General features: G+C 45.8%; 1 protein-coding gene across 1 annotated transcript; it reads right to left on the bottom strand.

Annotated features, from left to right (window-relative positions):
• Positions 1 to 2,698: 2,698 nt before the first annotated feature.
• Positions 2,699 to 11,526, bottom strand: SRSF6 (serine and arginine rich splicing factor 6). The gene is made up of 6 exons (XM_080354422.1): positions 11,242 to 11,526; positions 10,797 to 10,945; positions 9,300 to 9,427; positions 8,859 to 9,067; positions 8,432 to 8,521; positions 2,699 to 8,316 (listed from the first exon to the last, which is right to left on the bottom strand). Exons 1-6 carry the CDS (start codon positions 11,346 to 11,348, stop codon positions 7,953 to 7,955), a joined length of 1,047 nt encoding a protein of 348 aa, XP_080210548.1. The 5' UTR covers positions 11,349 to 11,526; the 3' UTR covers positions 2,699 to 7,952.
• Between the last annotated feature and the right edge of the window lie 777 nt (positions 11,527 to 12,303).

Raw genomic sequence — 12,303 nt, 5'->3', positions numbered from 1 at the left:
TCAAATAGATTTGAATCAGAAGCAGAGTGATACTCAGTCACTTGAAAAGCAACCCAGCATTCACCTTCTCCCATAAGTTCCCTGTTCTGGCTATGCCTGCCGTAAAAAACAAACAGAACATTAATGTAGTATGATGAATTCCTGAGAAACAGCTACTTAAAGCAAAAAACAGAGGCATCCCTTGCTTCCCAGCAAGCCCTCTGGCTGATGTAATACCGCACCATTTCTCTCTCTTGTGCCTCTGCTTCCATTTCTGTGACCTCTGCTATAAAGCATCTTGACTTGTAGGTACACATTGGGGTCTGAGAGGCTGGAGAGCAGCTCCATGGAGAGATCTGGGGTTTGGGTTGATGGCAAGTTGAACAGGAGTCACCCCTGTGCCCTGGCAGCCCAAAGGGCCAGGCGTGTCCTGGGCTGCGGCCAGCACAGCGTCCCCTCTGCACTGCCCTGCTGCGGCCTCACCTCGAGCACTGGGGACAGTTCCGGGGCCTCAGGAGCAGGAGGACATCAAACAACTGGCGTGTGTCCAGAGAGGGCGACCAAGATGGTGAAAGGTCTTGAGGGCAAGACTAACGAGGAGCAGCTGAGATCACTTGGTCTGTTCAGCTTGGAGAAGGCTGAGGGGTGTCCTCACCACTGAGGGGTGTCCTCATCACTGAGGGGTGTCCTCAACACTGACGGGTGACCCCACCACTGAGGGGTGACCTCATCACTGAGGGGTGTCCTCATCACTGAGGGGTGACCCCATCACTGAGGGGTATCCTCATCACTGAGGGGTGACCTCACCACTGAGAGGTGCTCTCATTGCAGTCTACACCTTCCTTGCGGGGGGCAGCGGAGGGGAGGTGCTGATCTCTTCTCTCTGGGGTCCAGCGACAGGACACGAGGGAATGGAATGAAGCTGCATCAGGGGAAGTTCAGAGTGGACATTAGGAACAGGTTCTTGACAGGGAGGGTGGTCGGTCCCTGGAACAAGGTCCCTGGGGAAGTGGTCACAGCACCAAGCCTGTCATATTGCAATGGGCATCTGTATGATCTTAGTTATATGGTGGAGTTTTAGGTAATCCTGTGAGGAGCAGGGATTTGGACTTGATGATCTTTGTGTGTCCCTTCCAACTCGAGATATTTTGTGATTCTATTAAGTTTTGTTTATTTAAATGTAGCTCTCAGTAATGCTTTTATTATTTAATTTATTCTGACATGGCTTACCAGACTGCACTATGCCATTAATACCACTAGACCTAACTAGTGCAGACTGCAACAGGGCTGTGCTTAACAAGAGATGCTCTGGGACACGTTAGGCCAGGATTGCCAGGACTCATCCCCACGCATTCCGCTGGTCACAGGGTGGCAGCATCTGCAGGTTGTTGTGTTTGCCACTCCTGCCTTCACCCCCAGGCACAGCTGCTGCTCATCTGACCCAAAACCTGATAGAGACCTTAAAAAACATGAATCAACAGGAGTAAGTCTGAAGTAAGAACTGGCATCCATAGCTTTTATTCCCACTGGGCAAGTCACTGTAATTCTGTGTCTTAGTTTCACGCTCTCCAGGGGGCTTTTGTGTGTGGAGTACTACAAATCAATTCTGCTCTGGGTTGTCAAACGTACATAGATGGCACCTAAAGTATAGGAAATGGTGGATTATGCTTTCAGCTCACAGAAAACCGTTTTTTTATTGCCAGCAAACAGACCCAGATGAGGCGAGCGGAGAGGCTCTTCCAAAACGCGCTCTCCCGTCTCCCGGTCACTGTCGGTGCTCACTCTGTGCCCAGGGGCTCGTGCCAGACAGCTGAGCAGAACGGGAGATGCCAACCAGGGCGGCTGTTGCACTCGCCACTGCCACCCAGGTTAATTGTACAGCATCACTGTCACACCACTGGGATCACAACAGACTATTTGTTGTTATTTTCCTGTCATGTCGGTGCTGACCAAGGACGTGGACAAGCAGAACAAGGAACACCAGTGCTATGTAGGGGAAAGCTTTTATCACTTTACCCATTTCTAGGAGCAACGCTGCTCTTTGGCCAGCAGACAGACTGCGTGCAACTGTACATTATGACTACACCGAGCAGATGAGATGGGATCTGTTTAACACCTACGGGCTTAACAGCACTAACTTTTCATAATCACATTTACAGGATAACTGTGTTTCAGGAGCTGTGCACACCAGTAATAAAATTTGCCCAAGTAATTCCCTCACAACTCCAACCACACGACAGCCCTGGCTGCATCTTCCAACCCTCGCGTCACCTGCAGAGCTTTCCCTCCACTGTTTTCAGTATTTTGGACTGAAATCACTGTACTCAGTTCTTGCCCAAAGGCAAAACATACGGGCAAATCTTAAGCTTTTGCATTTAAAATGAGTAAAATTTTTAAAATGAAGTATTTGATATATTCTAAATTAGATCACAGCCACTTTCTGTGAACAAGAGGAAGAGGATGTAGCTCGAGTCAGAGAATCATCCAGAATCACATCCAGAATTTGAGTATTAGCACGAACAGTTGTGAAGTACATCCTGAAACATACATTAGCTGCAGATATCTTCCTATTGACACTGCTGTTTCAGTGGTATGTATCACACCAACTGCTGTGACCCACTCCTTCCTATATAGCAGTGCACCTTTGTTCATCCAACCACCTAAGCTGTGTACAGATGTAGCTAAAAGTTTACAAACCACTTCAGAGCAGTTTGTTTATTTCAATTTTTATTGGATTATGAAAAAATGAAACTTCCCCTCCAATATCTACATAAGCATTTTGCAAAAATAATAATGCATGAGGCAGCTTTCAGAGCTAAGAGCCCACATTCTGCTATTTGATTCTTTCCACCTCACCACAAAACAAAACATGGGGGAAAAGGGCTGATCGCTGTATTAACAGATACCATTATCATCCCAAGAAGAGATAGTTTAAATTCTTGAATCATTAACAGCTGCCTCTATGCAAAACAATATTCATATTAGTTTTGCTTCTCACTTTTAAAGTAATGCATCCCCATTCACATTAGATAGACATGACAAAGTGCACAAGAAATGCAGCAAAGATGTGCTAATTATGTCACAGGAACTTTACCTTCTGATCAACAAATAACATTTGCACTATGCATCTTTCAAATTATCACAGCGTTGTGCATCATCTGAACATCAGATCAGCTAAACTGTTGGGATTTCCAGGCTTCTGAGCCAAATTCCTACTTTTCCAGATTTTGCTCTTTAAGTAATTGCTGCATGGATGTTACAATGACAATCAGAACTAGATTTAAGTAGGAATTGGTACATGTTAAAGTTATTCCATGTGTGAATAATAAATCCAGCAATCATGTTTTAAATGCCCCTCCACATAGCTCTTGCAAAGATGGTTACAACATTATTTGGGACAGAGTAATGTCCCAATTGGAAATGGACCCTAAACCCACAAAATTTAGAGGAAGAAATGCTATAGCAGGCAAGAGGAGCATCACCTATTCTAGACACTCACTGTTTGACTTTAACCGCAGTTAAGGCGAGATACTTATTTTAGTGTATGTCAGAAAAGTTGTGCTCTTCCTTACAGCAAGTCAACCTACTGTACCTGTTTTTTCTTAGTGGTGTAATGTAAATGGCTATTTCAAAGGGTATGGTTTGTGACAGCACAGTTTAAATCCTCTTGTTCTTAGCCCATCTGCTGCTTCTTTAGCAATGATTTCTGAACGCTTGGCAAAAGACAGGCTGGTGTATCTGCCTATTAAAGCATGTTGCATTCTTTTCCATGCTGGCACAAGGACTTGCTGAAGCAGAACCCCTTGCATTGGACTCCAACAGTAGTGTTATAAGCTGCTGAAAATCCCATGTTGTGGATGTAAATTCCTTTCTGGGCCTCAGCATGGCAGAGGAAGTCAGCATCTCTATTCCTCTGCCCCCTTCACAGGCTTTGGGAACAATCAAATGACCTTCCTTGCCAACTAGATGCTCAGCACCATCCTCAAAGCCTACAGCACAACCTCATTTCGTGCTTCAGGACTGGAGTCCATCACCTACCTAGATCAGGAATGATCACATTTTGCAGCTTGCTTCCTCATCAGATCAGATGCATTGGGGACCAGTCCTTCAGCAAAACACTGGGCCAGAAGCCAAGGCATGGAAGAAAACACCTTTTAAGCTGTGAAAAGACTTCTCTTCTACAACCTCCTGACACTGGCAGTGAAGGAGATTAAGTTCAAAGCACACAAACAATGGGTCACCCAGAAACTTCGAGCAAGAATGGATTTTGTTTAGTACCAGATGTCCCCATTTGTGCACGTTAGCCGGTATCACCGCTGCCAAAAGGAAATGGTGCAAATAAGATTTCATTTCAGGTGCAAAGCTTCAGCGGGCTTCACAAAGAGTGCACCGAGTCACCCCTACACAGCAGAAACTTTCCTACTACCTGCCAGGGATTATGTGAGACACACTAAGGGGAGTATTTTCACCATCCAACTTTGAAGCAGGTATTTTGCATTACATTCATCACTGATTTAAGGACAGAACTTGCAAGGAGGGAGCAACTTTTTTTAAATACAGGACAAGTCTAGGAACACGCTCCAAATACAACCATTTTATTTTTAACTGTCGAGCAGGGGTGTCCAACTCATTTTCACCGTGTGCCATGTCAGCCTCGCGGTTGCCTTCAAAGGGCCAAATGTAATTTTAGGATTGTAAAAACCTAACTACTCCTGCATTTATAATCCTAAAATTATATTCGGCCCTCAATGGCAACCACAAGTGAAACCCCAGCGAAAATGAGTTTAACACCTCTGCCGTAGAGCATTGATTTCCTATAAGACACATTTTAAGTCAAATCTGAAGTCCACGTTTGATGAGAAGTCATGCTTCTCTTTTGCCTTTTTAAGAACCTTCTGTTGGTCATACCAAATGCAGAATAAGAGTCGAGATGTCTAATATTACTAATGCACATCCCTTAAACGATGGCTCCACAGGTTAAAAACTAAGAGCAGGACCTGATGGTTTTGCCATCAATTCCTGCTGCTCCTGCAGGCCAATGCAAAGCACGTGCTACAGATGCAGAATGCACACAAGTCTTCTACCATGTCTTAACGTCTTAAGACATTTATCCAAACCACGCTTTTGTAACACCTACAAGAGATCTCAGAAATAATCATGCTCGCGATCACAAATCCACATCACATTGAGTCTTCCGCTTCTACAAAAGATGGTGCTGACAGACCTAGAGGGACCGGTCTTTGTGTTTTGTTGGTGGGTTGGTTATAAAGAGTTATCGCGAGCCTTGCACTTAACTGCACTGCCTCAGTACCCACCACTCCTGAAATCCTACTGGCTTTTCAGAGGAAACAAATCCAGAAGGAAGCAAGTCATGCCAAGGAATTCCTGGTTCATCTGCACAGTAAAGGGCCATTTCTCTTCTCCATAGGAGCCCCTGGAGACACTGCATGCAGTTCCAGTAACAGAAAAATATCTAAAGGAGTTACAGGAAAGTTGGTTATATCCAATTTAACCCCCACCCCCAAGTAATCGGTAAATTAAGGTTCTTCAAACATAAACATTGTCATAACAACCTAATTTCAGAAAGCTAAGAATACAGCTGGTAAAACCTTCGTTACGCATTGCTGATTAAGACAGGGGTGCTAATGGCTACTGTAAGGACATTCTCATGCTGGCACTGGAAATCAGTTTTAGAAACAAGCTTTTACTAGTATTTACAAGCATGTGTAAAAAAGGAATTAGCATCTTACCACAAAGACACACAGAGATATTGAAAATATGCATAGACACCTTTTTACCTACTAAGCTACAAGCTCCCTTCTCATTTTTGAGGACTGTGACACACATGTATTTTACTGAAGAGCCTCGGAGGCCAATGAAGAGGAGCAGTTCTCCATGAAATCTGACCTACTCCATGATCAGAATCAATACGGTCAAGAGGGCATCATGTTTTTGTGTCAACAAGTTTAAGGCAGGTAAATATTTCCACAAGTGTGCCTTATGGCTGTAAACTTGCATTAAAACTCTTTTCACAGTCTGACTTGTGTAGAAAGCCCCCAGTGCTCCTCCACATTTGAAATCCAATGTAGAGGTTTTACCTGCAGTGATCAGACTACAGCATATACTTTTTCCAGGCATTATTCTTTAATACACCTTAACTAAAACAGCTTCAATTTGAAACAAAACAAAAAACCCCCACAACCTTATAATAAATTCATACAAGAGTCACCTCATTCCACATGCAGAGAATAAAATGAGTACTAAATGCACTCTGAAGAAGTGTGGATTTAGTCATGCCAGAAATATCTGTAAAACTCCATGGTTATATGAACAATCATGGGGAAGTTTGGCTTGGCAGTTTCAAGGCAACTGCTTTTCCACGCCTGGGATAGAAACAGCCCAGAGAAGAGTACAGTCAAACAGCAACTGTAACCAGATCTTACGGCAAGCCAAGCCATCTAAGCCCTTCCATTCCAGTTCCATTAGGAATGTGAGCTTATCATGCAAAACCAACTTGACTCAGCCTGGGCTCCCTTCTTGTACTAGCACAGCTACTGACACAACAGGGAAAAGCTCAAGCTTTCTAGATGTGATCAGGAAATGCTAAGTGAGTATTAATTTTCAAGAGAACTGTTTACACAACGTATTGTGACACAGCGTGCTTGGGCAGTTGTCTCAAGCACAAAGCAAGTGCATTTCAAGAGTGCCCAAGTCTCTTACTAAAACAAAGCAGCTACTCCAGCAAAAGAGATAAATAGGATGAATTGTGATTTCCACACCATGGAAGGGCAGATAAGGAATCCCATTACACTGCAATAAACACAAAGAGTTTGAGTCACCAATTTAATTTTATACAAGTCAAACTACATGTTGTATAAAGAGTACAAGGCAGCTCTAACGTTTGCTATTGCGTGTTACAAAAGTCAATTTAGCTATAAAGGGGAATTTTTGGGATGAATCCTATTCCACAATTTAAGTGAATTGGCAACTGTGGTTTAGCAAAGACTTTGTTATGACTAGAACTCTAGCTCAAAGAGATTACATTTCCAATGAAGTTCAGACTTACACACAAAAGGAATATAGTTCTAGTCTGAAGCAAAATGTTAACATAAATGAGGGAAGACATTTTTATTTACCTAGTTTTCATATCCAATAGGTATTCAGAGGCTGACAAACCATACAACATACTAGTGACTTGGACCACATCCAAGAGACATGTTAGTGTGTGACAACTGAGTGACACTCCATATTCAGGCAAAAAAAAAAAGTCTGAAAGCTTTCTTTCAAGGTTGAAACATAGGATTTTTCAGCAATACTGTACGATACAGTTTCCAGACTACCTTTATTACCTTTAATACAGTCACAGTGGGGGGGGGGGGGGTGGGAAATGTTCTTTTGGCAAGTTAAGATACAAATGCTCCAACTTGAGTTTATTGCTGGTCTAAGATCTTCCTAGTATTGTTACCAGTCTATACAGTTTGCAGACTGCTTCCACAAATTAAGATAAACCAGAGAATTATGTGACCTGCTCAGCAAGGCAATCCTGCCTTTGGTAGCAAGCTGTAACCTATTAAGCTAATGATACCCATAGTTCTAAAACCATGAAAAAATAGGAAAAAAATGATACTTCCAAAAAAGCCCAGATTTAAGCCTGTTTATATTGTTTATTTTTAATATAAAAACCACTGTGCACTTAAGAGGAGTTCAAGTTACTCCTGCAAAAATGCTACAAAATGAAACTTTTAGCTGAATTTCTACAAAAGGGGGACTTTTCCTGCTTTGTACCACCATCTGATCTCATATTTTCAAATTTGGGATACAAATTAAGCCTCTATGCTTCATTTCTTAGTTCTTAGGCCATTCACTCCTGCAAGAGAAAAAACCAACTTCTTAAGTACTAACATAACACTAATGGCCTGACAAGTAGGAAAATGTTCTGTAATAGTGTGCAATGTAAGAGGACAGTTCTAGTCTTAATCTCTTGAACTAGATCTTGATCGTGAGCGAGATTTTGAACGAGACCTGGAGCGGGACCTTGATGCAGCTCTCTTGGGTGGTGACTCTGAACGAGCCTTGGCAGATGGCTGCTGCTGCGGAGAATTGGAACGAGACCTACTCCTTGACCTGGACTTAGACTTAGCATCTCCTTTACCATTTTCTTTTGGAGATCGAGACCTGGACCTGGATCTGGACCGAGACTTCTCAGACTTCTCCTTGGATCTGCTGTGAGAGCGTGAACCCCTGTCAGACTTGGGTTTTGATTTGCTCTTTGATCTAGACTTCCTGCTTTTAGACCTGGAGCGTGAGCGGTCTTTGCTTCGTGACCTGGATTTAGATCTTTTAAAAAGAGACACAGTTTATTCTGCATGATCTGAAGTGCACTTACAGCAGTTATAAACTGCTACCAATAAGTAGCAGTTCCTGTACTAACAGAAAACAATGTATTACTTACCGTGATCGGCTTTTGGAAACACTACGGGACCTGCTGCGGCTGCTCCTGCTTCTACGACTTCTGCTTCTAGACCGTCTCCTAGATCGTGATCTAGAAACATTTAAAATGTAATTTGTCCCTTATATTTTGTCTGGTATGCACTGCAACGCTATCTATTAGAGAAAAGCTAAAAAGAACTTCTCAAAACAAGTATGGCCACATAAGATGAAGTATTAATCAACCAAGATTTGATATACTGTCAATGAATTATACCTGAGGTTTCGCATGTAAAAAACCTCTTAAACCAGACTTAGCTGTATTACATAATCCCTTCTATATTCTCAGGCATCATCCTATTCCTAAAATATCAACTAAGGTTAACTACCGCAGGTACCATTTCATCACGTAATTAGTTTTGATGCAGTGACTGACACGTCCCCGCAGTTACCTTGACCTGCTCCCAGAGTAAGATCGCCTGTGGCTTGAGCGCGGCTTGTCTTCAACGAGCCTGATCTTCCTGCCGTTGATCTCTGTGCCATCCAGTTTGTCCAGAGCACGCTTCATGTCCGAGTAAGATCGGAACTCAATCACTCCTTCATTTGTACGTTCTTTGTGAGCATCTGCATAGGTTACCTCCCCAGCTTGCCTCATGAAATCCTTTAGGGAGCAGATGAAAAATTACATAACCATTCCACATGCTTATGCTCTACAAGTACTTCAGCTTAAGACAAGTCTGAGCAGATGCAAGAAGCATTAACTGTGTGTAAACAATTCATGCACAAATACTTCTTCATTACTTCTACCTAAATCAAAATGAACATTGATATTAAAGGCAGTTATTGCTTCCTGCTAGTCACAACAAGCTCTATGATAAAACATGAATACATACTTTCAAATCCTGCCAACTACAGCGACTGGAAAGGTTTTCAACAATCAGTCTGAACTCTGTACGAACAGGCGGTCCGTATTTATCTCTTCCAGATTGTCTCCGACTGCTATATCCGCCACCACCCCCACCTTTATTGTACAAAGAAATAAAGTTAGATTGTCTCCTAGCATGAAGAAAACTAAATGTTCTGAAAAAGTTAGTTAAACAGTTATATTTACTGGAGTAGGACTTTATTGTTCTAAACCTCCAATAAACTTTGCAATTTTGCCATAATCTATTATTAATGGCAAATCAAACAGACTAAAATCCTACAAGTTTGTCCTCCTAAGATCTGTTAGAGAGTGACTGCTCCTTATTAGATTCACCTTGCTAAGTTTTATTTTACAGAACATTGTAAAATATAAAACTTAACTGATTACATGCATTTCTACATTTTTACAAAAACGTTTACTAGTTACACTAAGTACTTACATCACAGCATGAGGTTTTTGGTGGTGGTTTGGCCACAACACACGCAAGGTAACAGTCACCTAGTTCAGTTTAACCAGTTTTGTCTAACCCTTGGGATCCTCACCATCACCCTGCGTCTAATGGCAAAAGGCTGCTGTCGTCATGGCTTCCGGTAAGGTCAGCCAAAGGGTCATAGGGCAAGGGTCACACAATGTATGGAAAAGCCATGGCCAATCAGGAAAGGCAGTCATCTTAGCCTCAGTGGACACAGCCTCAGCCCCACTGGTCACTTTTAAATTGAAACATCAAGGACTTGTTAAAAAGTTTGAATTGAACATGCAACAATTTTAAACAACATACATTTGATTCTTTTTTAAAAAGACCGATACCACCCCCCACCCCCAAATACCAAGCTTCTAGAGATTACAGAAAGATGAACCTTAGTACTTTTAATTATAGTACTAGGCCAGTTAAAGTCTGTACATCTCAGCTCAATAAGCTATATAAGTTAGCTGAATACAAATATTTACAAAATCCCCCACTTAGTACAACAGATTTCTGCTTGAAACCCTCCCCCCCTTCTACATTGTCAACTGCAACATTCACATTAAAGTTCACAGCTGAACGCTTCTGTCCCACTTATGCAATGGCATTTATCCATTAACATCAGTGATACAACATCACTGTTTCATCTAAATGCTCCCAAGAACGTCAAAGCCCTTAAGTTAGCAGAGCACGTCGTTTCTAATTAACAAGAAACGCTTTCTAGAAGGCCACAATTTTGTAGCCAGAATTGCTTTACGTATTTACCCTCCTAAATTTCTTAGGGATACCTGGCACCAGGCCAAGCGCCCGGAGCACTGGGGCGGCAGATCGCTCGCTCCCAGCCATGCACCAGGTATCCCCACTACCGTGCGGATCCCCCCATCCACGAACCACCCGGCTCTGCCCCGCAGCGCGGCCGAGCCGCCCCCCGCCGCCAGCCCCGCGCCCGCAGCGCCCCGTAACCGTAACCGTAACCGCGCCGCCAGCCGGGCCCGCACTCACTGCGGCTGCTGTAGCTGTACCCGTCCCTGTCGCGGCGGGGCCCGCGGGCGTGCTCCACGATCACGCGCTCCCCGCACAGATCTTTGCCGTTCAGCTCGTAAACGGCATCGTCGGCGTCTCGGGAGTCCTCGAACTCCACGAAGCCGTAACTGGGGGAAGGAGAGAGGCCGCGTCAGGCGCCGGCCCGGCCCCCCCGGCGGCTTCCGGGGCAGCGGGGCCGCGCCAGCCGAGCGGGACAATGGGAGCGGCCCCGCCGCAGCGCCCCCGCGGCCGCCGCCATCTTGAGCCGCGCGCCACGCGGCAGCGCGGGCTGAGCCGCCGCCAACATGGGGGACACGCGGCGAGGGGCGGCGGGGGCGGCCCGGGCACCCTGCGGGCCGCACGGCCGGGGCTGCGGGGGCGTCCGCCGGGCGGTGCCGGCCCTTGGGCCGCGGTCGGCGCTCACCCGTTTTTGAGGTCGACCTCGAGCAGGCGGCCATAGCCGCTGAAGAAGCGCTGGATATCCTTCTCCCGGACGTGATAGCTCAGGCGGCCGATGTAGACGCGCGGCATGTCCGCGGCGGAGGGGGCGGGAGGAGGAAGAGAGAGGGAGGGAGAGAGAGAGAAAGAGGGAGAAAGAGAAAGAAAGAGAGAGAAATAGAGAGGCAGCGAGAGGAGTGCGGAGAGCGACGCCACCAGAGCGCAGCCTGCCCCGCCGCGGCCTGCTCCGCAGCACAATGGCGCCCGCTGCCCGCCGCCGCTCTTATAGCGGGGGGCGGAGCCCGCTGCGGACGTTACGGCGCAGGCCAGAACGGGACGGGCAACGCAGCGCAGACGTCATCACGCTCCCGAGAGCAGGGCGGGGCGGGAGGGAGGCGGGCAGGGTGGTCACGCGCGGGCGTCGTGCACGCGCTGATCCCCAGCGCGCTCCGCGAAGGGGGAGGGGTGTGCTGCTCTGCGCACGCGCAGCGGCACCTCCTGTAGGTGCGGCCGAGCGGGCCCGGGCCTGGACTTCCGGGAGCCCCGCTGGAGGTGGCGGCGGTAGCGCGGAGTCCCCTGGGTCGCTGCTGGGGTGGTGGCGGCTGGTCCGGCTTTGTTAGTCAGCTCCGACCGGGTTGCTTCGCCCATATCTGCGTGGCGGCTGTGTGGGCCCGGGCTCTGACGGGTGGCACCGCAGGTGTCGTGACCGGGTCGGTTACGGCACAGCCGCGGGGTCGGGCAGCTCCACCTCGGGAAGGTGGGTCAGTGCTCTGGCCATGGGGTTGCTGTCCAGACATCATGGTAATAGAGTGGTCCCTAATACCAGCCCAAAGTTACCAAGTTCTGTGTCCTGGTTTCCCTTTCATGTATGTTCTGAATTAGAAAAATCCTCCCGATATATAATAAAACCACTTTCTGCCTGCTGGGCTTTACATTCTAAGACTATTTCGTAGTTTATGCTACTATTTCCATATTTGATAGAAACTATACATGTATATGATATACAAATACATATGTTAATGTACACAATACAAATAATTTAAGGTGA

Source organism: Nesoenas mayeri (genome assembly GCF_963082525.1).
Source record: "Nesoenas mayeri genome assembly, chromosome: 16".
Lineage (NCBI taxonomy): Eukaryota > Metazoa > Chordata > Aves > Columbiformes > Columbidae > Nesoenas > Nesoenas mayeri.
Note: the sequence above shows the minus strand (reverse complement) of the source record. Positions and strands in the feature narration are given on the sequence as shown.